The 27,198-nt window shown below is 39.2% G+C and overlaps 1 protein-coding gene and 1 long non-coding RNA gene across 3 annotated transcripts in view; one reads left to right on the top strand and one right to left on the bottom strand.

Annotated features, from left to right (window-relative positions):
- Positions 1–27,198, top strand: part of Ppp1cb (protein phosphatase 1 catalytic subunit beta) — a 31,737-nt gene extending 4,539 nt beyond the window's left edge. Inside the window, exons 2-8 of one of the 2 annotated variants that reach the window (NM_013065.2) lie at positions 12,671–12,802; positions 14,956–15,186; positions 17,249–17,353; positions 19,241–19,312; positions 19,870–20,021; positions 21,652–21,786; positions 25,414–27,198. In NM_013065.2, the coding sequence (NP_037197.1) occupies positions 12,671–12,802; positions 14,956–15,186; positions 17,249–17,353; positions 19,241–19,312; positions 19,870–20,021; positions 21,652–21,786; positions 25,414–25,518 (932 nt within the window). In that variant the 3' untranslated portion in view covers positions 25,519–27,198. The remainder of the gene's footprint in view (positions 1–12,670; positions 12,803–14,955; positions 15,187–17,248; positions 17,354–19,240; positions 19,313–19,869; positions 20,022–21,651; positions 21,787–25,413) is intronic. The other variant, XM_039111812.2, reaches the window with a different exon arrangement.
- Positions 697–25,414, bottom strand: LOC134479110 (uncharacterized). The gene is made up of 3 exons (XR_010052207.1): positions 21,858–25,414; positions 6,029–6,110; positions 697–1,602 (listed from the first exon to the last, which is right to left on the bottom strand). It is a non-coding gene; the product is annotated as an uncharacterized LOC134479110 (long non-coding RNA).

The raw sequence follows: 27,198 nt of genomic DNA, 5'->3' as shown, positions 1-27,198 counted from the left end.
CCAGCAAGTAACAGAAACTGATTTGGGGGTGGGGGCGGCCCAGAGATGTTTTCTGTGAAGTTCCCAAATCATTGAAGTTTAGAGATATATTGGAATTACTATCTGAAGAGAACAGTAAGCTGACTCTAGTATGACTTTTGCTTTGTTGCCACCCTCAACCCCCTTTAAGTATTAAGGGACATTATGCTGAAGATGCTCTACTGCTGAGCTACTTCTCCAGCTCTTTTATTTTTTAACAAATTTTGCTAAGAGAGTAGCCATTCTGGCCTTGAGCTTGCCCTGTATCCCAAGCAGGCCTTGAACTTTGAGTCTTCTGACCTGGACTCCCAAGTAGCTAGGATTACAGGTGTGTGCCATTATACTCTTTGAGTTTATCATTTGACTTCCATTTTCAGTGGCCATAGTGGCAAATCCATACCAGTAGATAGAAATGTCAAGGTATTTTTATATGACTAAACTCTCATTGAGTATTTCTGAAAACAAGAGTTTCAGAATTTTAGTGTCAGTAGGCAAGAAGTGGTTTACTGGGGTATGTTTGGTAGGCTCTTGACTATCCTGGGTTTTTAGCTTTGTTAGGGTACAAATTTATAACCTCTGACAATTATTTCTTTTGTAACTATAAATAACCATTTCAGGGCTTATTTTCTATAGAAAAAAATAGGGTCCATGAAGGTTGGAAAGGGAAGTCAAGGTCACTAATCTTTCTATATATCACTTTATTGTGAAAACTGAGTTGCCATACTTCCAAAGTTGTTATTAGTAGGTAAAGTGTAATTTTTACAGCTGTTCTCTGCAGTCCATTCTTAACAAAATCTCCATTTTAATTAGTGAGATGGAAAAACTGAGACAGCCTTTATTTTACTGTGGGAGGTACAAAATCAAAAATGGAGAAGCCCGTTCTGATGTGAAAAGAGTTATAAACAGTGTTAGCCAAGGCTCCTGGTTTGGTGGAGGAAAACCACCACCAGTTTCTTGGTAGGAACTTGTAATGCAAGAGGCACAGGTGTCCTTTGTCCAGCTCTTCATGTAGCACAGTGATTTATAAAGTATTTCTAACCTTCCCGAATCACTGGCCAGATAGACTCTCTCGAATTTCCTTGCCCTGTATAAGGAAGGACAAGCAGAAGTTGTATGCATAGCAGAGACATGCTTTTGGTAGTTGGTTTCTGTTCAGACTGTAACAGGGAGGTTCTGACCCAGCTTATTTCACCATAAAGGAGTTTTAGTCCAAGAGCATTAAAATATCCCAGATTAACAGAAGCTACTACCAGAATACCTACAAAACACAACTTTTATGATTATTTGAAGCAATAGTCATTGTAATTTAGTATAAATTTGTGAAAAAATAATTGCATAAATTATTGAGAATGTTATTCATTTGTGTAAACCTAAAGTCTGCACAAGAGACAGCTAAATTCTTAACCCTCTTTGTTTCACTGTGGTTTGTTTTTGTATTTTGTTTGCTTGCTCTGTTCTCATGTAGCCTTGGATGGCTTGGAACTTACTGTGTAGACGAAGCTGGCCTGGAACTTGCAGGAATCTGCCTGCCTTTGCCTTTGCCTCCTGGAATCAGGTTCAGTCTGTTTTGATTCATGGCCTTGACTGAAATATGTGAAGAAAACCTGTATTTGTATTAAATCTATGTTGGTATTTAAAAATTACATTTATTTTGAATGCATGCAGTGTGTTTGTATGTGTTTATAAAAGTCAGAGGACAGCATTTGGGAACTGGTTCTTTGCCTCTACCATGTTGGATAGCTTTGTCTGTATCAGTATTTTTACAATGGTGTCTTTGCCAGCCATGGTCCCCATCTGTAATGCCCAACACTGGGAAGACCCTGGTCTCCACATTCCAGGCCAGCCAGGGTTTAGATGATCGTGAATACTTTCTGGAATCAACGGGGCTTTTTTTTTAAAAATGCAAATTGTAAATTTTTTTCTGCATTAACCTAAATCTATCTTGTATTGTAAATGTCTTATGCATGACTTGGTTGTGATGGACATTGGTCATTTGGAAAATAATTCACTGAATTATATAGATCTAAAATTATCTAAATGTCAATAGATCTCATCAGAAGAGATCCTAAGACTGGGGTATTAGTGGAGACAAGGTTTCCAGTGTTTACTTCATCATTGCCTACAAGTACCATTTTGTTTGAAATAATTGTTTTTGTTTGATTTGAGAGTATCTGTTAATTATGTAAGTCTGGTAACAATACTTTTTCAGTCATGTGTTTTCCTTTGAGACAATTACTGTGTTGTGTGTAGCACATGTATGTTTGGATACTTCGCATTTTCTTGTATAAACAATTAAAGATATAATTTCAGGAGCTGGGCTTAATTGATATTCTTACTGCTTTTATTTCAATTTTCTTACTGAATTGCTTGGCAGTGAACACTCTAGATTCCTAGTTGTTTGATACCTCTGGTCAGGTGTCTGTCTAGAGTTTTAAGGACATTGCTTTTGTCCCCTTAATGTCAACACAATAGGAGTTCATACTTTGAACTGTATACTTTATTCCAGAGTGATTATGTCCCAGCCTGTTTATCAATATCTTTCACTCTTTGTACTACACCAGCTGTTTTGTTTGCCAGTGCATATGGGGGAATTACTTACAGTGGGTCACACTCAGAAAATCACTAAAAGTTTTACTTTGGCTTTTGTTCCTAATAGACTTTTGTGCTCAATATAGAAGAATTGCCTGTTTAGAATTTAGGAACTCTAGAGTAGCTGACATTAGTCAGTGATGGGGTGGTAAGAGGAGGGGTGTAAAGGAGATGGAAATACCTAAGATTTCGTGAGGCACACATATAAAGGGATAGAATTGGTTCTTTCTGTTTTCCTGCTGTCCTTTTGTTTTAGAGTAAATTGGAAAGTACAGATGACAGTGAAAGATAAACTTTACTGTGCATACAGGATGCATGAAGACACATCATAAATTCTCAGTTCAAAAGACAATCCTGTAGTGGAAAATTTTCACACATAAAAATTATGCTAAAATGGTGAAGTACAGTTTGGGTTTTTGTAATCACTGGGATAGAATTCTTTTGGAGAGACTAACATTTTGCTTAAGATTCAAAGTTAGCCTTCTCAGTATTGATCATCAAATTTGATTTGTGCTCATATGCTAATAGTGGTCTGTAATGAGATTTTATGTATTTAATCTTGGAAAATGTTCTTTCACACAGTTAAGAGCTGCCAAATGTTAACAGTGGTCTAATAAGTATATGATTTTAATTGAGCATAATCATCTAAATGTCAATATATCTCATCAGAAGAGACCTTAAGACTGGGGTGAGGTGTTAGAGGAGACGATTAGAATACATTTATACAATTCTTTTGACTTTTTAAAAAAAATTATTCATTATATATAAGTACACTGTAGATGTCTTCAGACGCACCAGAAGAGGGCATCAGATCTCATTACAGATGGTTGTGAGCCACCATGTGGTTGCTGGGAATTGAACTCAGGACCTCTGGAAGAGCAGTCAGTGCTCTTAACCTCTGAGCCATCTCTCCAGCCTGACATTTGTCTTTTAACATGTGGTGTTACATATTTTCACTGCTAGATGAAAGCTGCTTAGCTACACAGTGAATAGATTTTTGATGTGGAAATTGCTTTTGCACCTAAGGTCTGAAGGAGGTTATATCTTGAATTGGGAAACAAGTTGCTGTAGATTGATGAGGATAAAGGTCTAACTCATTTTAACTTTTGCTAGCATGAGAAATGAAAATGCTATTGTCAGAATGATGTACACTATGTTTGCAAACTGTGGTGGGGGGAGCTCTTACAGTTTTAAGTTGAACTTGTTAAGTAGCATTAAGTGCTGGGCAGTGAGGTCACACATCTATACTTCTAACTCAAGCAAGCACTCAGTCTGGGGTAGGGAGATCTTGAATTTGAAGTTAATGTAGATTACATATCAAGACCCTGTCTAAAACTGTTCTGTACTTAGTGAACATGCACTGCTCTTGCACAAGATCTATATTTGGTTCCCAGCACCCAACTTCCTGTAACTTCAATGCTAAGAGATGCCATACCTCTGGTCTTCATAGTGCCTGACTCATACACTCATACCTACACATAGACACATTTATTCACATAAACTAATTTTCATTCTAAAACTTTTATCAAGTTAAAATTACTATCATAATCGAAAAACTAGCAATGATTAAGTTCATGAGGACAAATGAAGTTGGTTACTGATACTGCTGGTTTGATAACATGATAGGTTAAGGTATTTTTCTATAGAATAACAATCATAGACCCTTTACATTTTCACAAACTTTATAAATTGTCCCCGCAGGCGCCCCCCTCCCCCGTTTTATATTTACCACCATTGGGTGTAACTTTTATCAGGTTCTGCTGAGTTGTTTTTCTCAGCTTCTTTAAAAACATTCTTGCCTGTAGTCCCACACTGGCTATCCTAGCAGTCTCAGTTTGAACACTAGCTCCTCAAACAGCTTAGAGTGTACTAACAACTGCCAACTAGCCAGGGCTATGAACAAACACTCAAAAGTTAGCTCTTTAATTGTTGATATTGTCCTCAATGTTCTTAATTGGCTGATTGTCTTTAAAATTATTGTCTCAAGTTTTTTTTTTTTTTTTTTTTTATTTATTTAATGTACAAGTTGTTCTGCTGCATATGCATCCACCTGCCTGAAGAGGGCATCGGATCTCATTACAGATGGTTGTGGACCACCATGTGGTTGCTGGGAATTGAACTCAGGTCCTCTGGAAGAGCAGACAGTGCTCTTAACCACTGAGCCATCTCTCCAGCCCTCAAGTTTTTTTAAAAAGATTATTCCAATCAAATGTAATTGACTTACCATTGGTAAAATAGCTTACTACACTTGACTGATACTTGAAAATTTCTTTTTCAATTCTGAGTTTGAGGCCAGCCAGGGCTACATGGTCTGACCCTGATTCAAAAAACAAAACTAAGCAACAAAATGAACAAATGAAGAATACCACAGCTATGCCTCTAGGGTAACAACAAAAAGGATAATGGTCAAATCTGTTACCAAAACTACTAAAGCCCAAACAGAATGGCTTTTTTAAACAGCAAAAGAAAAAAGAAGTGCTTACCTAAAATTCCAAATCTAGTAAGACTATCTTTTACCAGTAAAGGAAGAAATAAAGGCAGGTTAGAGCTAAGAAGATTGGTTAGTTAAAGGGCCTAGAAAGATGGCTCAGTGGTTAAGAGAGGGGTAAAGTCCTAGCATCTACATAGCAACTTGCAAACGTCCATCCAAGACTCCAGACCCAGGGAATCTGAGCCTCTCTGGCATCTGTAGGAGGCATTTCACCAGTGTGATACATATGTGCAGGCAAAACACGCACTCATACACATACATGTTTGAAATAGAAAAGTAAGGAGGAGCCTGCCATGGTGGCACTGGCCTATTTTAAGAAGTATTGTGGGAGGGGCAGGGATGGATGGGTTGGAGAGTGGGTAAGAGCACTTGTTCTTACAAAGCACCAGAAAAGTGGAAGCCAGAAGACAACTAATGGGAGTTCAAATGAATTGGGTTGATGTCCCCCACCTCAAGAAATGCAAAAGCAAAGAAAGAAGGAAAGAAAGGACAGATAGGTTAGGCTGGAAACAAAAGCAGAGTGGTGAATCCTGACCTGACTTGTCAGGACCATAGTGAATGTAAATAAAAGAAAAATCTAATCAATACAGACCCGAAAATCCTGAGCAAATTTGTGTCACTGTAAAACCCATTAATGTGTGTTAATTATGATCTTAAAAACTCAGCAAAAATGTTTTCATGTTGAGTCTGGCTATGTATAAAAGATAGCACACCATAAACTAATGGGGTTGTTTTAGGAGTCTAAATTCACTAATACTCAGAATGTCAGTTAAGGTAAGTCATGTTAACAATATAAAAGGGGAGAGTTAGTGGTTGTCTTGATTTAAAAGTATTTGGTAATTGAATACTTTTCCCAGCAGAAATTGCTAGTAAAGTAGAAACAAGCTTATCTTCAAGATAAGGAACATAAATATAGTTATCAGACCTGACCTGAGTTTCTGGATGCCATTTCCTCCCATTCAAGAACACATCGGAAGAAACTATAGCACTTCTGGTCCTGGACGTTCTGGTTCTGGCCAATTCAACAAGGAAGAGAAAATCAACAAGTATTATATCTTGGTCACTGTTCCAGTGCTATGAAGAGACATCAATCATGACCAAGGCAACTCTTATAAAGGAAGCACTTAGTTTAGCTTTATAATCCTGATCCTCTGGCAGCAGCGAGGTAGGGTTGGGGAGGAGGAAGAAACTCTTGACTTGAGCTTTTTGGAAACTCAAAGCCCAACCCCTCCTACTCGGTGACACACCTACTCTAACAAAGGACCCACCCAATCCTTCTCACACAGTTTATCCAATGGTGACTAAGCATGCAAATCTATGAGTTAGTGGGGGGGGGGCAATCTCATTCAAACCATCACATTCCAGTCCCTGGCTTTCTTAGGCTTGTAGCCATATCATAATGCAAAGTACATTTAGTTGAACTTCAAAAGTCCCCATAGTCTTATCACAGTCTAGACATTGTTTAAAAGTCCAAGTCTTTTTTGAGACTCAAGACAATCTCTTAACTGTAACCCTGTGTAAAATCAAAAGGCAAATTACATACTTCTACAGAGGCGCAGAATATACGTCACCATTCCAAAAGGAAGGCAAGAGAGCATAGTGATGAAATATAGGACCACAGCAAGACTGAAACCGAGCAGGATAGGCTCCAAGTTCTGTATCTGTGTCTGATGTCAAAGCACTCTTCAGATCTCCAGTTCCTTTCAATTTTGTTGACTGCAACACACTTCTCTCTCCTGGGCTACAATCTGATAGCAACTGTCCTTGGCAGGTATCCCATGACTCTGACATCTCCAAACATCTTGGGTTCTCCAATACAGTACAGGCTTCAGTCACACCTTCATACGGTCCATACTAGGAAGTCTTTGAAGTCTCTGCTAATGACATTAATCTAAAACTCTTTAATTAACCTTAGACAGATGCTTAGGATGTGGGCAAAAGCAGCTACATTCTTTGCCCAGTTATCACAAGAATGGTCTCTGGGTCAGCTGATCATATTCTTCCCGTCTGAAAACACTTGAGATGGGCCTGCACAGTTCAAATTAGCTTTCAGCAGTACTCTTTCAAACCCCACCTACAGCATTCAACTGCTTTCCTAATATCCTCAAAGTCTACTTCTACCAACAAGCTGCATGATCAAGCTTGTCACTCCTGGTAACAACTTATGTCTTAGTTATTCTTCTGTTGCTGTGAAAGAGACCCCATGACCAAGGCAACTTTCTGTTTCGTTTTGTTTTGTTTGTTTGTTTTTTTTCACTAGACAGGTTTCTCTTTGCCTGTCTGTCCTGGGGCGCGCACACGCACATACACACACACATACACACACACTCTTTCCTATGCTAGCCTGGAACTCAGAGCTATTCACCTGCCTGTGGTCCCCAAGTGCTAGGATTAAAGGCATGTACTATCATGCCTGACTTCAAGGCAACTTTTATAAAAGAAAGCATTTAATTGTGGGCTTGTTCACAGTTTATTCCAAGACTATTATGGTAGGCATGGTGCTAGAGCTGAGATGTGGGGGTGGGCACAGTTGCCTGAGTAACTGAGTTTGGGCTTTTGGAACTTTGAAGCACATCCCTAGCAGCATGCCTACTCCAACGAGGCCACACTTCCTAATCCTTTCCTAAGAGTTCATCAACTGGGGACTAAGCATGCAAATAGGGGACATTCTCATTTAAACCACTGTGGATTGGAAAAGAACTAAAACTTTATAACAAGTGATTGGCCTTAAAAATTCAAAGAAACTGTCAATTTATAATAATACACAAAGTCAGCATACAAAATTGATTCCATATATTGGGATATATATATTCCAGTGATATCATATAGTGGGAAAATAAAACATTTCCCAAATGTTTTCTCAAAGTTAGCTTGATGAAAAATACACAAGACTGGCACAGTAAATACTACAAAGGGAAAATAGACATTGTTGAGGAAAATAACCAGAGCTAGTAACATAGCCTGCAAGTAAAAGCACATACACGATGCACACACAAGAAGTGAAATAAAAGAATGAATGGCAAATAAAAGGCAAGGAAAAGTCATGTGTTGGAAGACGTAAAATTAAGACATCAGTTCTACCAGACTTCTCAGTTCATTTCCCATAAACCCCACGAGTCCCACAAAATTGGGGTCAAACATAAACACAAGCCAATTTAAAGAGTTTGGAAAACATAAATATCCAGATTACTCCAAGAACATTAAAAGTTCAGAATCAAAATGTTCCTAATCCCATATTGAGACTTTACAAAAAACTATGGTAGCGTGACGATATAAAAAAGAGATAGTACTAAGAGAATGGTTTTTGTTTTTACAAAGCTGCCAATGCTGTCTAAGGGGAAAGGATCTTCTGTAACAAATGCTATAAATCAGTTAGTTTTGTGCTTGGGTAAGAATGAACTCTGGGCTGAAGAGATGGCTCAGCAATTAAGGACTCTTGCTGCTCTTCCAGAGGCCCTAAGTACCCATGTGATGGCTTACAACTGTCTGTAGCTCTAATTTCTGGGATCTAGCATCATCTTGTATCTTCCACTGGCACGGACATATATGCGGGCAAATCTTATTTCGAACAATATACCAACTTAAGTTACTTAACCAAATGTCAAAAAATAATGTTCTTAGAGAGGGTAGTGGTTTTTTGGTAAGATGCAAAAAGCACTAAGAAGTGAAGACAAGATTAAATTGTTTTAAAATTTGTGTTCATTAAAGAACTTTTCATTGAAACAGTATTAAGCGAAGGGAAAAGGTCCATCAGGTTGTAAATAAGAAGCAAACAGAACATTTACATGACTATAGGAAAAGGCACTGAAAACCTTAGTCATGGGGGAAATGCGCATTAATGTTTCATCGAAAGCTGCTATATATCCAGCAAAGCCATTAAAATTTAAAATACGGATACTAGCTAGCGTTGGCAAGGTTACAGAGTAGCATGATGGCTCGATTATAAATTGATACAATGTAAAACTGTGCTGGCATCTCTTAAGTAAGTCAGCCTTCTCTGTGACTTTGCTAAGACATGTTCAAGAGAAATGTACTTGAAGTTATTGATAACATGATGGTGGCACCGAAGTAGTAAGAGTCCCTCAGTGGAGCACCACGGGACTGCACAGCTACCTGAGTAGCCTGTGTCAGAGAAAAGATTATGAACAAAAAAACAGGTCAGATTACCCTGAAGTGAAGGAATAGTGATCTTGGACATTGTTATTTTGGGCACAAAGGAATGACTGGCTACAGGGAGCAGCATCTCTCTCCTGAGCTAAGGAGTGGCTTAATTGGTGTGTGGTGATTAACCATTCATAGAGTATGCATTCAGGCTTAGTTATTTCTGTACACTAGTTATGCTTTTGTTTAGTGATAGTATAGTAGATGTTTGCTATATTGGGGTCTTATTTAGCATGGCCTTGTTCAGACTGAAGGATTTTACCAGGAAATTTTATATATAAAGTGGGTAAAGTACTGGTTGTGACAGGTTCTGAATTGTTCCTGTTGCTTTTTGTTTCCTACAGTTCTGTGAAATCTGGGTGTTATGATCCTAAATTATCAAATATTTTATTGTACAGTGAGATAACTTGGACTTTCTGGGATACCAGAAGGGCCAAACGACAGATGATAAATAATAGTGTCTGAGCCTAATGACATTTGCAGACTTGACTGTACCTTTATAATGTGATATGACCTTACATCTGGACCTGTAAGTCAGACACGGGAGTCCTGTGAGTCTGTGGGCTGGTCTAGTTGCTCATGTAACAGGAACAGCTGATTTCTCAATTTTATGCCACCTCTACCCCTCCAAGACGACTGGGAAATGTAACGTGCTCTTATACCTGGGAGGTCTTCAGGGCATCATTCTGAACTGAAAGAACTGAGTTGTTCTGAGTACTACCTTGGTTTTCTAACATTTGGCCAATTCAGTTTTGAGATTTGATCGCTTGCTAAAGGCCCTTGGAACCTTTAGTTTGTGCTAGATTTCATCCGTCCCTAAGATCTGCTTCAGTCGGAAATGCACCTTTATGTGCTACTAGGTGAGGAGAAAAATTATTAATCCTGAGAAGCTGTTGGTTAGAAATACAACTTCAGCTACCATCATTGCAAATTGGTTTTGTTTGATAAAATTTTTAGTTTTGTAGATTACCATGACTAAGTTAATCCATTTTAAACTTTGTAAATATGTTAATAAAAGTCATAGAATTATTTGCAGGTTTAAAAATTAAACCTATAGCTGGGGTAATGGCTCTGCAGGTGAGAGTTCTTTGACCAAACATGAATGAAGAGAACTCCCAGCACCAGTGTTAAAAGCCAGGGGTAGCGGCCTGCGCCTTAACCCCCATCCTGTGGAAGATGGCTATCAGCTTAACTCCATGTTCAGTGATGGAGCCTGGGAATAGGGTGTTAATGCAGACGGTCCAGTGCCCTTTTCTGTGTTCTGCTCAACTCACAGATGAGCCTGTAATAATAAATGAACACATTTAATTTATAGAGAACAGAAAAGGATGTCCACTTACACCTGACATTTTAAACGACCCACACTCATCTTCTGACTTCATTATAATTGCCATTAACTTTCAATTAATTTTGTTCACAAAGTATAAAATATAAATTGTGAGCCTCATTGATGTTTTTTAGGGTCTCATGTTGTTCAGGCTGACTTTGAATTTAGAGTCCTTTCATCTCAGGCATATGCCATTCTGCCAACTTTAAATGCTTTTGTGAGAACCAAAAGTGCTTCTGTTGGCGCCATTGCTGCTATCTTTAACAGCTAATACACAGTGGGCTTCCAAGTGCTTGCTGAATTGATGACTTCTGAACAATCATTTTTAGTTCTGCATTTACTTGGCCAGAGATCTTTAATCTTTCATGGGGCATACTTTTCTCACTTAAACTAAAAAAGTTTTTCTAATTTAAAACTAATGCCAAACCAGCTATGGTGACCTTAAGTCCTAGCACTTGGGAGACAGAGGCAAGTGGATCTCTGAGCTTAAGGTCAGCCAGAGCTATACAGTGAAGCAGTAAAATAAATAAATACAAGCAAACAAAATCCAAATGCCAAAACCAGGTGTAGTGGTAGATGCCTGTAATCCCAGCTCTTGGAGAGTAGAAGTAAGAGCATCAGGAGTTCAAGGCCATCCCCTGTTACTTAGTGAGTTCAGATTCAGCCCAGTCTATATTAGATCTTGTCTTCAGCAAACAAGAGAGTGAGTGTTTGTGTGCGTGTGCGTGCGCCTGTCTGTCTGTCTGTCTGTCTGTCTGTCTGTCTGTCTGTCCATCTGTCCTTTCTTGCTTGAACATAATCAAGGACATGTGTATGCATGTGTGAGGACAGGAAACAGCCTCTTGGTATCATTCCTTACTTACCTCCACTTTAATTTTGTCTTTTGAGACAGTCTCTCACTGGCCTGGAATTCACCCTTGAATTCAAAGGAATCCGCAAAACTACTCTTTTAAAAATATAAACCCAACACAGCTTTACATGAATGCTCAGATTACAGTGTTAAAAACTTGGATTTTTTCCAAGCAAGTTGGGCTGGCTGGCCAGGGAGAGCCCCAGGGGTCTACTTCCTAGTTCTGCCTTCCTGGTGCTGGGATTACTTCACCCTGCTTTTTAACATGGGTTCTGGGGATTTAAATTAGGTCCTTATGCTTTTAAGATAGTCTTATTAGCGGTATATTTGCCAACATACATTTTAAGTAACCCACACTCGTCTTAATTATAGTTGCCGTTAAGTTTCAATGTATGTACAATGTTGCATCCTTCTATCTCTTTCTTGCTATTTTGAAGTTAAAATAGCCACAGAATATACAATTTTAATGTATGAGTGACTGATTTGACTTTGGTTTTGAGACAGGGTTTTCTGTATACTTTTGGAGTTCATTCTGTAGACCAGGCTGGCCTCAAACTCATAGACTAGAGATCCACCTGCCTCTGTCTCCTGAGTGGTGGGATTAAGGGTGTTTGCCACCACTGCCCAGCCTGACTTTTTAAGCCTGTTTGAATCTGACAAAGGAATCATAGCAGTTATTAGCAAGAGGGAAGAGAAGGGGAGGAGGGAGCAGGGGTGGCATGTTTTAGTGTTTATTTTAATCAGCAACTAGAAGTGTTGTTGGTAAGCCTTGGTGCTGCTGATACTTGACAGAACTGTTTGAAGCTGGGTCACCTCACCCACCCCCTTTTCTTCATGGCTACTGGCTCCCTAATGATGCTGCTCTGCTTCTTGCTAGGTATAAGGCTTGATTTAATGGGAGGCTAGGCCTTCAGAGATGCTAGCCTTGAAGTTCATTAAGTATCTTGGTCTACTGGCTCACGCTGGCCACTGGAGAACAATGAACATTTACTTGGTGAAGATTTGAGGAGTATCCTCGGAAACCAGCAACACTGGGAATTAAATACCACAGTTCACAAAATAAACTCACTGTTAGCCATACAACCCAGTCCATGTGTGGTTTTTGGTTTGGGTTTTGGGTTTTTGTTTGTTTGTTTGTTTGTTTGTCTTCAAAATACAGATGTAGCTCTTTTTAAGCATCTTTATTTTATGGATAATTTTGCAAAACTGGTGAACTTCCTCATTGTTTTATCAGTACGAGGATGTCGTCCGGGAAAAATTGTGCAGATGACTGAAGCAGAAGTCCGAGGACTGTGTATCAAGTCTCGTGAAATCTTTCTTAGCCAGCCTATTCTTTTGGAATTGGAAGCGCCACTGAAGATTTGTGGTATGTAATGGGTAAAGTTAAAAATGAGTTTTCTAAAGCACATTTTCTCTTATATGTATATTGAGGGTGAATTAGAGAAAATGTCTAAATTTGATAGGTTTATTAAATTAGAATCCATTGGAATTCATAATAATGACAGGTTAGAAGCAACAGAAGTATTTGGTACATTACAGAAGGTCAAAGGTTGCTATTTGTAGAGTATAAAGTGGCCCAGGAGATAAGGAGAAGAGTGTTAAGAGACATGAGCAGATCCTAGGAGATTGCTAAAATCAGTGGAGTGTAGTTTAAAGCACATCCCAAACTCGCCAGATTATAAACAGGAAGTGCCAGAGATTGCTCTTTAGTGCCTTTAAGGGTGTGAGGAAATTGCATGCTAGAATGCTGCTTAGAAAGAGCAGTTAATAGGGCCAGGCAGTGGTGGCCACGCCTGCAATCCCAGTGCTCCAGAGGCAGAGGCAGGCAGAGCTCTAAGTAAGGACAGCCTGGACTACAGATGGAGTTCTAGGATAGCAAGGACTACACAGAGAAACTGTCTGGACAAACAGTTTCTATGGTTTCTATGGTCATCTAGCTTGTGATTTTCAAGATACTACTTACAATCTGGATTTGTTCTTTTAAGTCTATTAAAGAGAAATTAATAAATTAAAAGCAACATTTTTCTATGGTTCATATATAACAGGAAGTTGTGTAAATACTACAGCATGCTGGTTTTTCCTTTGGTAATGCAGGTATTCTTTGTAATGGTTACAGTGTTTCTGAAGATACTTCTATGCACTTAGGATAGCTTTTGCCAAATGCAAAAATGCTTGTTTCTAAGCTTGTTTCTACCTTGAGCCCAGGTAACTTGAAGATGTTTGGGGTATTTTCTTTAAACTGCTCAGAAGTGTTTGTTTGCTAATGTGTTTACTATCCTTCCCCAGGCTGCTGCCCTTTCCCTACCAGGGTTCCATTGAGCTTAGAATCATACTGTGAGGGCAAAGGCCCTGGGGCCTGGGGCCTTGGGGCCCTGGCACCTGGTTTGGAGGAGGACCTTGTCCCTCCCTGGAGGTTGCTGGTCTGTTGTTAGGAACAAGATTGGAAGGGACTCATTCTATCAACACTCAGAGCTTCATATTGTCCCCCAGCTGTGGTTGCAGGGTAGTGGAGGCTATGAGTATCTCCTAAGCTCAGCTTCTAGGGTAGTCAGAGAAGCAGGTCTGGGTGAGGTAACAGGGTTTGGGGAAATCATAGGGGAGTGCAGTAAGGTTAGCATTATGTAGGTTGAATCTCAGGAGAATGGGTGACCATGTTCTCCTTGGACAGGGACTGCTTGTGGAAGGGCTCCCTTGAGTCCAGACTGAGAATTACCCAAGTGGTTGCACTTGTGCCAACTTGGAGGGCCTCGTTCCAGGGGCTATTCATTGTGGTTAGATTAGGGTACTACAGATTTAGTTTACATCTTTTGTTCTTTGATTCTCTTTCTCTGTGAGGTTTATCAAATCCTGTGGTGCCTTGTACAGCATCCATCAAATGCATAGTAGCAAAGTACATGTTGATTAGTCAGCGTAAAGTATCACCCTTAAGGCAAAAGCAGTAGTTTGAAACTTTGTAGAAATGTTCAGTATCTTCTAAAGTAATAACAGCAAGTTGAAAATATAATAAGCAGAAGAATACATTTAGAACACCAATGCTGAACATTATCACTTGACAGGTCACACTGTGAACCACCAGTAGTTTACAGTCATGAACACTTGTGTGGTGGGGAGCTACAGCTACTGCTGCTGCCACTCAGCGTCTCCCAAGGATTGGAGCACATCTCACTAGCCTGGAGAGAGTCAGTAGAGCTGCAGTGTAACACCAAGTCAGTGATCGTCCGGATTTCATACTAGTACCCCTTCAGTGTCACTTAATATAGCAATAATTTGAGGTAATAGAAGGTACAACAAGTATAACCTGAGTTTAGCTAACAGCTAATCAGAGTCACTGTGCCAGTTATCTATTATTTCATAAGAAATTGCCTGAAATTTGTGTGGAGTACAACAGTATTAGTTTATCATCCCAGTCTCTATAGGGTAGGGAGTCAAACACAGCTTTGCTAGATCTTCAGGTTCTAAGTCATAGAAGCTGCATAAAATTACAGTCAATTTTTCTAACCTGACTTCTTTTGCTTTTAGGAGATATTCATGGACAGTATACAGACTTACTGAGATTATTTGAATATGGAGGTTTTCCACCAGAAGCCAACTATCTTTTCTTAGGAGATTATGTGGACAGAGGAAAGCAGTCTTTGGAAACCATCTGTTTGCTATTGGCTTACAAAATCAAATACCCAGAGAACTTCTTTCTTCTACGAGGAAACCATGAGTGTGCTAGCATCAACCGCATTTATGGATTCTATGATGAGTGTAAGTGGTGGGATTTGAAACACTGGAGAGGAGTTTCATGTGCTTATACAGTTCAGAGGAAGTTCTTTGATTTAGGGAAACTGGATTTTTTTTTTTTTTTTTTTTTAAATAGGCTCTCAGACAAAGACCCAGAAAGAGAGCCAAAAGCTAGGAAACACATTGAATTGCTCTCTTGGGATCTCCTTGGTCATGTTTCAGGCTGGCTGCAGCTTAGTTGGCTGAAGGAAGTCCTCTTTTAGTTAGTTATCTGGTAAAATATCCAAGTGAAACAAACACAGGTCACTACAGACAGTGGTCTTTTTTTCTGCTGTTTGATAAGGGGTGCTGTGTGTGTGTGTGTGTGTGTGTGTGTGTGTGTGTGTGTGTGTGTGTGTGCTTGTGCATCATGACACACATTTGGAGATCAGAGGACAGCTTGTAATTGGTCCTCTCCTTGTACCTAAAAGTTGGAAGTGTAGAGAAATGGCTCAGCAGTTAGGACCCCCTGGGCTTGGTTCCCAGCACCTGCATCAGGAGACTTACAGCTGCCTTTAGCTCCCTCCAGTTCAGGGGATCCCAATCTCTTTATGGCCTGGACATCACTTCATGCATATGGTTAATACACAGAGGCAAGCAGGTGCACATACATACATACATACATACATACATACATACATACATAATGCTAATTGTCATTATTTCTTTTAATCTATTTATATACCTAGAGAGGCTACTGAGTCCGTTGTTATACAGTGTTCTTGTTTTTAATGAGTCTGATTCTTCCCATTGTCATTACCCTGCATTTGGATTTGTTTTTTTCAGTTAAATTAAATATGGTAGTAGGTGTATTTGGTCACTTACAGTTGAGCCATTTCTAGTAGTTTTCTGATTAAATTTATTTCTGATTGCTAAATTATCCATTGGAATCTACTTTTTCCTGTTTTTTTTTTTCTTTCTTAAATATGGTAGTCTTCATCAAGCTCATAGCTCAGTTCCTGTGCTGATATAACATGTTTGTGAATGTGTTGTATATGCTAGTCACTTGTAACATTGGAATGTAGAAATATTCAAGGCAAGTTACTAAAAAGACATCCAGAATTTATGTTATAATAGTAATCATTATAATCTGTATTAGAATTTTATATTACATTTTTGTTAATTAAGTCAGACGTGCAGAGGAAGTAAGTTGAAGTGCATCAGAGTGAAATCTATCGTTCTATGAGGTGTATTGGTATGTTCTTAGACGATTAAGTGAGGCATGAATGCCCTTATGGGTAGAAAGGACATCACCTGGAACAATGTGTGGGAAAACTGCTTGTAAACAAAGTCTATAAATTATACTTACTCATTAAAAGGTAAGCTTGGACATGAAACAGGAAATTAATAGTTGTGACTTTCATCCTTTCTTTGGCTTGGTAGTTGAACTTAATGCCAAATCAGGAAAATCAGGTAACTTTTAGTGGAAGCTGTCTTTGTTGTAACTGGGCTATGGGAAAATTATAGCCTTGTGCTTTTCTCTTGCTGTAGTGGCAAGGTGTAATTTGCTCTAAAGTGAGTACCACTTAGGCACTTGGAAGTGTTCCTTTGCTGGCAGTAGGTTTATACGTCGTTACTCAGTGCATTAAGTTAACATGGACCAACTCCAGAGGTACCATTTCACCTGTGTCTACTTACTTGGCTAGGAAATGTACTGAATGGGGAGAGATTAGCTAATATTTTATAGATGATTTCAGAAATATTGTACTATAGTGATTTTTATAAGATAAAGTTGTTTGATGAATGTGTTTCATAGAATAGTACAGTCTTTGAAGTCTTTGGCAACTCTACAGAAGATGTTGAATGTTTTATTCTTTTAGAACTATATAAGCAAAAATAAATTATGTGTGGTACAACCTGAATGCTGACAAGTACTCAGACATGAGCTACATCTCAGTGCATGAAACTAACATAGCTTATTGCTTACAGAAAACAGGGTTAAGTAATCAAGCACAGAGAAGAAAATTCAAGTATCATATTCTGGCTTTCAGTTAACTAATGAGAACAATTATTGATTCGTTAATTCTCTGTTTTCCTTTTTTTATAGGCAAACGAAGATTTAATATTAAATTGTGGAAGACATTCACTGATTGTTTTAATTGTCTGCCTATAGCTGCTATTGTTGATGAGAAAATCTTCTGCTGTCATGGAGGTAGAGTAATAAGTTTGCTCTTTAGAACTGTAGCACAGTGCTGGGGAAGCTGAGTGTGACTGAGGTGTACAGCCATTAGAAGCCAGCTAGCCATAGCACACTCCAGATTGCTTAGGAGCCCTACCCGTCTCAAGATAATAAATCCAGCACTGGTCCTTATAAAGAATTCCTCATATAAAGGTGTTAATGTAAGAGTGGTCCATACACACTAATCCCAGGATTCAGAGGCTGAGGCAAAAGGATCTCAAGGCCATCCTGGGCCATAGATTCTATCTCAAAATAGAAAAGGAAAAGAAAGAAGATAACTATGTGGTGTATGGAGTATTTTCACTTTGCCTCAGTCTAGGCTTAACCAGCTGGTCAGATCATTTCCTGTGGTGCTAGACTCTAGCTCATGCCTCAGATTTTAGTAAAAGGCACAAAGCCATCATTCAAAATGAGAGGCTAGGGGTTGGGGATTTAGCTCAGTGGTATAGCGCTTGCCTAGCAAGCACAAGGCCCTGGGTTCGGTCCCCAGCTCTGGGTGGGGGAAAAAATGAGAGGCTAATTACATTTCGGTCTGCATTAAATACCCTTTATCAAACTCTAAACAACATAATTCATAGGACTTCTAAGTTTTGTGCACTACGTCAACATGCTAGGAAGTGAGGGCATTAGAATATAGAGATTAGAATTCAGGCCAAAAAGGTTAAGCTTTCCACCTTAGCACCCAGTGTGTTTCAGTGTCTCTCACAAGGAACTCCGTTTCTGATTTATGCTCTTGAGGAGTGTCAATGGCTATGACTATGACTGGGGGACTTTGTTTATGAAGTGTAGTCATCATAAACAATTTGGTCTACTTCAGATGAAGGTTTTTTGTAAGTTCATATACATGAGAGTTCACCGGAGAATATGTAATAAACTTTCCTATGATGTTGTGGGCATGCACACATACATGCATGAAAAGTTTTTCAAAAGTTAGGAAAGATTATGGTAAAGCCCTGTGACCTAAATTCAGTCCTTAATCAGTGATCGTCAGGCCAGTGAGGTCATCCTTAGAGCAAGGTAGAGACAAAGCAAATATACCTTTACTCTCAGCACCCAGGACACAGGCAGGTGTATTTCTGAGTTCAAGGCCGTCCTGGTCTATGTACCAAGGGCCATGCCAGCCAGGGTTTCACAGTGAGAATCTGTCTCACCACACACATGTGCACACACTCGCACACACTGTGGAACAACTTAATAACTATTAGGTTTTCATATAGGGAAGAAATTTAATGAAATACAGGAAAATTTGTTTCTTGGTACCATACATAGTAATGCTGAAAGGATGGGTGGCGAGGCCTGAGATGTGAACAGTTTATTCTGACAGCATGATTCACTCTCTCTTAGTTGAAATAATGTTGTTCCCCTTAGATACTAAACCTTGAAGGAACGATAGCTCTTGGGCATTGGCTATGGCAGTTTGGAGTGTATGTAGTTAGTTCATTCCTTGTGGTACTTGAGCTGCCTGCTAGAGAAACAATACCTTACAATTATGTTCTACTTTAAAAATAGATTCTTGTGCTTTTTTTTGTTTATCTTTCTGATTAGTGGTTTAGTGCACATTTGTGCAAATAATGAGCATGCTGAGGTGGGCGTGGGGAGAGGTTCCTAGGGGACCAAGAGAGGGGCTTTAACTTGACAGTAAGAATACTTGGAGGTTTGGTGGTCATGAAGGCACAAAAGCAGTAGGAAAGGTGCAGCTAAGCCTTCTCAGGAAGGATGAGGGCAACTGAAAGAAAAGAGTAGAGTTTTTCCTTGGAGTCTCTTGAAGGATAATGAATTAATCCCTTGGTAGAAAAACAGAAAAGATAACATAAGTATAATATTCTGCTAGATATCAAGTCTTTCTCTGTTTATGTTTAGGACTGTCACCAGACCTACAGTCTATGGAACAGATTCGGAGAATTATGAGACCCACTGACGTACCTGATACAGGTTTGCATATGCAGAAGTTTAATTAATTGCTTTATGTAAAATGTCAATGTGCTTGAACCTAATTATATTTAGTGAAAGTCATTCAGAAACCTAGTATCATCCCTAAAAACAGTTAACAAAGTGATCAGAACAATCTTGAAAGAAAAAAATTAAAGGAAAGTAGTAGCCTTGCCAGTCTAAATTATTTAAAGGCATTAATGTGTCCATGGCTTCATGGTAAATAAGTACAGTAGCACACTAGGCTGGTGCTCAGTGTAGTGTAGTGTAAGAAACGGACAAGCCGGCTGTGTGGGGAATGATAGCCAGGAATTAAATAAACAAGGCTTCCACGTATTATACTTGAGTGTGCTCACATGTTTCCTGTATGTAGAAATCAGAAGGTACTACCCTAGGAAGCCAGGAGAGGTTGTACTTGTGTGGCTGCTTTTAATAAAAGAATGGTTTAGGGACCAGTGATGATCATCAAGGTATAAGAAGGCAGGAGAAATGTGCTGTAAATGTGTGCTGTGTTCTGTGCTTTCTTCTGTGTCATTTTTTTTTTTTTCTGTTTTCTAAAGGTTTGCTTTGTGATTTACTGTGGTCCGACCCAGATAAGGATGTACAAGGCTGGGGAGAAAATGATCGTGGTGTTTCTTTTACTTTTGGAGCTGATGTAGTCAGTAAATTTCTGAATCGTCATGATTTGGACTTGATTTGTCGAGCCCATCAGGTATACAGTATATTTTATTGTTAATTTCACACATTTTCACTGATTGGTAGGTAGATAGTTTACCTTGATGCCTTTCAGTTACTGTAACACTTGACCAAGGCGTCTTAGAAAGAATTTAATTTTGAACTCACAGATTCAGAGGGCTAGAGTCCTTGGCTGTCAACTGTGGCTTGGAGGGAGGTGGCAGTGGGGTAGGCACAGCTCTGGAGCTGGAGCTGAGACCTTCCATCTTGAGGCAGAGAGAGAACTGACCGTGGCTTGGGCTTTAAACCCTCAAAATCCCCAGGGATATCTAATACTCCAACAGTTTCACCTTCCGAGGACCAAGCATTCAAACAGATGAACTGACGCCTACGCAAGGTAGTCAGGGAAGGGGCTGGAGAGTTGACTCAGTGATTTAATAGCACTGGCTTTTCTTCCAGAGGACCTGGGTTTGATTCTCAGCACCCTGCGCCAGTTCAAAACGTATGAAACTCCAGTCCCAGGAGGTCAGACACCTTCTAGCCCCCAACAGCACCAGGCATACAAGCAGTGCACACACACTCGCAGCAAACACCCATCCACACATAAGATAATTGATTACACACTTAAAAGGTACTAAGATTTATATGGGAATAGAGTAGACGAGGAGGCCAGACTCCAGATCCCACAAGTCAGTGACCAGGCAGGCAGTGTTAGCTAAGCCAGCTCGCTCTGCATGATTGTTTCAAAAGAGAACATTCTATAGTACAGTGAGCTAACTGCAGCCCTAACGGTGCTTTACTGAAGTTTCCAGGGGTGGTCTGTTCTCTGTGCGGCCTCTTCGTAATGTGGTAATACTCTGATGCACCCAGATGTGTCAGAATTGCTTTTTGACAAAAAGAAACAGGGATGTGATAATTTGTCTGAGACAGTTATGGAATGCAATTATAAACTAGTTTATAATATAGTTATTTTATTTTTTAAAAACACATTGGCACTGTAAAAAGAGTGTCCACTGTTCTCAAAAGTGTTCATGATCCTTAAACCATAATTAGTTTATAATACATTGACTGAAAATATTTTTGTCCTCTTAATTTTATTTTTAAAGTGTGTATTTTATTTTCTATGTGTAAGTGCATGTATGTGAGGACCTAATGCCTACAGAGGTCAGTCAGTTGAGCACGTCAGATTCCCTGACCTAGAGTTTCAGATGGCTGTGGGCCACCATGTGGGTGTCTGAGAACCGAATTCAAGTCCTGAAAGAGCAACACGTGCTCCTAACCTCCGAGCTGTGTCTTCAGCTCTGTTGGCCTCTTTTCTTTGTTGGTTTGGTTTTGTAGGTTAACTTTTTTTTTTTTTTTTGGTTCTTTTTTTCGGAGCTGGGGACTGAACCCAGGGCCTTGCGCTTCCTAGGCAAGCGCTCTACCACTGAGCTAAATCCCCAGCCCCTGGTTTTGTAGGTTAAAAAAGTTGCATGTGTGTATGTAGGTGGGAGGGTGTACAAATGGAAGATCCATTTTTTTCTTACCACATTTGGGAATAAGATCAGGGTCTCAGCACCAGATACAGAGAGGCTTTGTTGTGGTCTGGCCTTTGCTTCAGTAACCTGCATTAGTACATGTGGTTCAAATGACCCACTAATAAGCGTTTTTGTTATTTCTTTTGATAGGTGGTAGAAGATGGATATGAATTTTTTGCTAAACGACAATTGGTAACTTTATTTTCTGCCCCAAATTACTGCGGCGAGTTTGACAATGCTGGTGGTATGATGAGTGTGGATGAAACTTTGATGTGTTCATTCCAGGTAAGACATGAAGTACAAATGTAACTCTGTCTTCCCTTCCCCTCTTCCCCTTCCCCTCCCCCCTCTCTTACCTTTGAGACAGGATCTCCCAATATAGCCTGGGCTGACCTTGCACTTGCACTTGCACTTGCAGTCTTCCTGCCTCTCCCTCGTGAATATCAGGATGATGATCATATTGCCCTGCTTGGCTTGTTTTCTAACAATTTAGACATCCATTGATACCATTATTAAGAGCAATTTTTCTTCTTAAATAATCTGTCTTTGGGCAGAGTGTGTTGAAAATGAGTTTAATTCATAATTTAGTACCATTCAGGGCTAGAGATAGTTCAATGGTAAAATATTTTCTTATCACATATAAGACCTTTGGTTCAATACAGCAATGGAGGGAACCCCCACTCTACCCACTCAGGGGTGGGGGAAACCCAGAAAAATGTAATTCCCATCCAGACGCCATTAGAACTTTCTTTTTTGGTTATGGACTTTGTAGCTTTGGGTTTGTGTAACTGAATAGAGTTTCAGAACACTTTAGGATGAATCATTCTTGTTTCAACTGTTTAAACTGTTAATCCTTCTGTTATATACTGAATAGTGTCTAATTACTAAAGGAATGTGAATAGTAAACTGGGGAAGTGGCTCAGGGAGTCAAACCTTAGTCTGGATTGCAGTACTCATGGAGCAGTGGCATGCGCCTGTAACGCCAGGTTGAGGAGGAGGAGGAGACAGGAGGAGACCAGGGGTTTGCTGGCTAGCCACCGTAATCCGTAAATAGACTTCAGGTTCATCGAAGCAGCTGAGGAAGATTGGCTGGCCTATCTCTCAGACACTGAAGGTATCCTCCTACACAGAAAAGAATAAATACAGTGGATAAACTAGGTTTTTGTTTTCTTTAGCAAGATTAGTGTATGAGATAGGCATTGGGGAAGAAAGAGATGAAAATAAGAGTATTTACCTGAGAAGGGGAATTTCCAGTCATCTTAAGTACACTTAAATGCGCATTTCAGAGGACTCGCTCTCGATGCTTTGTTGTGCTGCTTGTGGCTGAGAAAGCTCACTGCAGCAAAGGTGACTTGATGAGTTTGACTTTACATGTTGGGATTGCATTCATAACTCTCAATACCAACATCTGAGGATGCACACATTCCACGTATAAAATGGCACAGTATTTATATATTCCCTTACATATTCTTCCTTTCTGTACAGTTTAAATGATCTCTAAATTGTTGACAATGCTTGGGACAGTGTATATGCTGTTTAAATTAGAATCATGTTGTTGACCTGGTGGTGGTAATGCATCTTAATCCCAGCACTTGGGAGGCAGAGGCAGGTAGATCTCTATGAGTTCAAGGTCAGCGGGGTCTACAAAGTGAGCTCCAGGACTGTCAGGGTTATATAGAGAAACCCTGAGGGGGAAAAACAACAACAACAAAAACCCCACCAAAACCAAAAAATTCCTGATGCTTAGAGAAGGCCAGAAATGTCTAAACACATTCAATCCAGAAACTTCTTTTTCTGAATAATTTCACTCTAATACAGTTCAGTCCAACAGCTGAATAATTGGTTGCAGATCACTAGTGTGTACACCTGTCAGCAAGGTTTCTATGGCTCTTTCCCCTGTGTTAAACTACATCCGTCAACTATAGCTGAATGTCAAACGGTTGGTTTCTTCATTATATATTAAGGGTTCTAACCAACTCTTGTCCTTCAGTAATTGTCATAAAGGAGTCTGATTAATGTATTTATTTCTTTTACTGCGACACCTTAGTATGTAGAGTAGTTTTAAGAAGTACTATATAGGGGCTAGAGAGATGGCTTAGCAGCTAAAACCACCAGCTGCTCTTCCAGCAGAGCTGTGTTCAATTCCCAACACCTGCATGGCAGCTAACAAGTGTAGCTCTGGCTCCCAGGGATTCAACACCCTCACATAGACATAAATGTAGGCAAAATACTAATGCACATAAAGTTAAATGATTTTTTTTTAAAAATGACATAAATTTTTCCATCCTTTTTATTTTTATTTGTGCCCACTATGAGTGTAATGAAAAGTGACCAGTGTTTAAGCATGCTGTGGTTGCATACATCTTCAATCCCGTTACTCGGGAAACAGGCAGTATCTTTGAGTTCAAGGCTAACCAGGACTACATAGCAAGTTTGAGGCCAACCAGATGACATAATGAGACCCTGTCTTTAAGAAACAAAATGTTGGGTTGGAGAGATGGCTCAGCGGTAAAAAGCACTAACTGCTCTTCAGAGGTCCTGAGTTCAATTCCCAGCAACCACGTGGTGGCTCACAACCATCTGTAATGGGATCTAATGCCCCTTCTGGTGTGTCTCAAGACAGCTACAGTGTACACATAATAAATAGAGTAGTATATGTACACATATAATAAAGTCTTTTTTTTTTTATTAAAAAAGGAAACAAAATGTTGCAAGGGCACAATGGAACAGTTTAAACTGATAGAAATGCAGATTACTACAGCTGCCTTGAAACACAGTTTGGCAGTTAATTAAAAGGGTAAACATTGCGTTATTAGATGATTGAGCACAAATAGGTACACATAAAATCCTATATAACGTTGTTTATAATAGCTAAAAGTGGAGGCAACCCCAGAGCCCAGCTGAAGAATGGATAAGTAGTATGCGCTATCCTGTCTTTCCATACAAGAGAACAATAAAAGCAATAAAAGTGGCTGCAGACCCTGACAGACAGCACAGCATGGGAGAGTTTTGAAATCTTAAGTGGAAGAACCTATTCACACAGATCGAGTTACTTGCTAACAATATTAGTGATGCTAGTAATTAGCATAAGTTACATGAAATAATGCAGAATAGGCAAGTCTGTAAAGACATAGGGTGGGCGATTGATTGCTAACAATGAAGAGTTTTGGGGCTTGGACAGAGACTACTAAAATCAGACATTGTAGTAAATATATAACATGCTAAGTAAGTATAAACATACTAAAAACATGTACACTTTAAACTTGAAGGTATGGAGTGAGCCGTGGTGGTGCATGCCTTTGATGCCAGCAGTGGGGAGCAGAGGCAGACAGATCTCTTGAGTTTGAAGCTTAGCCTGGTTTACAGAGTTTTAGGACAGCCAGAGCTACACAGAGAAACCGTGGGGTGGTTATCCTATGGAAAATACCATAAAAAACTTAAAGACCTACCTGTATATGAAAGGTACAGGCTTATGCCTGTAGTCTCAGTACTCAAGTGGTGAGATTGGCCTGACTACAACAGTGTATCTCAGAAAACCAGGGCGAGGTCAAAATTAAGATGAGAACCCAGGGTTTTTGACTTAGACCAGTATTTTTTCCTCTCTAATAAGGTAAACTAGTACGGAAGATTTTAATGTAGCTTTAAGGGCTCAGCGGTTACGGAGGCTGTATCTAAGCTTGTGTTTCTGAACTCTAAAGTGAATGTTAAGTGTTCTTCCTTGGGGAGGGCAGAGCTGGAGACCAATCCTAGGTACTTCCTGTTGAGCACTCAGGGAGCTGCTCTGCCAAACTAACACTGGAATCTAAGGGATGTTTGTGCAGCGTTGCTGAGCTGTTACTTTCTGTATTCTCACCGGACGATTGATGGTATTTATTGGAAGAATAATATTGTTAATAAATTATTTATTTCAAGATATTGAAACCATCTGAAAAGAAAGCTAAGTACCAGTATGGTGGGCTGAATTCTGGACGTCCTGTCACTCCGCCTCGAACAGCTAATCCACCGAAGAAAAGGTGAAGACAGGAATTCCGGAAAGAGAAACCATCAGATTTGTTAAGGACATACTTCATAATATATAAGTGTGCACTGTAAAACCATCCAGCCATTCGACACCCTTTATGATGTCACACCTTTAACTTAAGGAGACGGGTAAAGGATCTTAAATTTTTTTCTAATAGAAAGATGTGCTACACTGTATTGTAATAAGTATACTCTGTTATAATATTCAACAAAGTTAAATCCAAATTCAAAAGTATCCATTAAAGTTCTATCTTCTCATATCACAGTTTTTAAAGTTGAAAGCATCCCAGTTAAACTAGCTGCGTTAGTTACCCAGATGAGAGCATGAAGATCCATCTGTGTAATGTGGCTTTAGTGTTGCTTGGTTGTTTCTTTATTTTGGGCTTGTTTTGTTTTGTTTGTTTTTGCTAGAATAATGGCATCTACTTTTCCTATTTTTCCCTAACCATTTTAAAAAGTGAAAATGGGAAGAGCTTTAAAGACATTCACCAACTATTCTTTTCCTTCACTTATCTACTTAAGGAACTGTTGGATCTTACTAAGAAAACTTACGCCTCATAATAAAAAGGAACTTTAGAGGCCGATAGGTTTTAAAAATATACAAACTATTTGATCCAATGATTTTAATCAAACAGTTTGACTGGGCAAACTTTGCAGCTGATAATGACTATTTCGCTTTTTACAAATTGCCACTGATTTGGATTTGTGCACTCTAACCTTTAATTTATTGATGCTCTATTGTGCAGTAGCATTTCATTTAAGATAAGGCTCATATAGTACTATCCAAAACTAGTTGGTAATGTGATTATGTGGTACCTTGGCTTTAGGTTTTAATTCGCACGAAACACCTTTTGGCATGCTTAACTTTCTGGTATTATCCTCACCTGCATTGGTTTTGTTTTTTGGGGTTTTTGTTGTTGTTTGTTTGTTTGTTTTTAGATCCACAGAACATGAGAATCCTTTTTGACAAGCCTTGGAAAGCTGGCTCTTCTTTCCCTCTCTATGTGAAGGATGTATTTAAATGAACACTGGTCAGTGGGACATTGTCAGCTCTGAGTATTGGGTGCTTCACTGTCTAATAATTGCCATGTGAATGTTGTTTTTGACTGTAAGGCTATGTCACTAAAGATTTTTACTCTGCGTTTTCATAATCAAAGGTCATGATGTGTATAGACATGCTTTGTAGTGAAGTATAGTAGCAATAATTTCTGCACATGATCAAGAGTTTATTGCAGCATTTCTTTCCCTGTTCTCTCTTTTTTAAGGGTTAGCATTAACAAATGTCAAGGAATAGCAAAGTCAACAAAGACTTTAGGAGGTGGAATTAAGAACACACAGATTTGTGATTCTTTGGATGTGACACTTATTGGATGTTATTCTAAAGTCTTATTGAACATTGTCAAATTTGTAAGCTTCATGGGGATGGACATAATGTTTATATAATGCCCTTCTTATGTGTTACCATAGATGTGAAACCTTATATTGTCTTTGAAAATGTTAAATTGAGAACTCTGTTAACATTTTATGGATTGGCACATTATATTACTGCAAGAAACATTTGATTTTCAGCACAGTGCAAAAGTTCTTTAAAATGCATATGTCTTTTTTTCTAATTCAATTTTGTTTAAAGCACATTTTAAATGTAGTTTTCTCATTTAGTAAAAGTTGTCTAATTGA

Source organism: Rattus norvegicus, chromosome 6, assembly GCF_036323735.1.
Source record: "Rattus norvegicus strain BN/NHsdMcwi chromosome 6, GRCr8, whole genome shotgun sequence".
Classification (NCBI taxonomy): Eukaryota; Metazoa; Chordata; class Mammalia; order Rodentia; family Muridae; genus Rattus; species Rattus norvegicus.
This window is presented reverse-complemented; position numbering and strand designations above follow the sequence as displayed.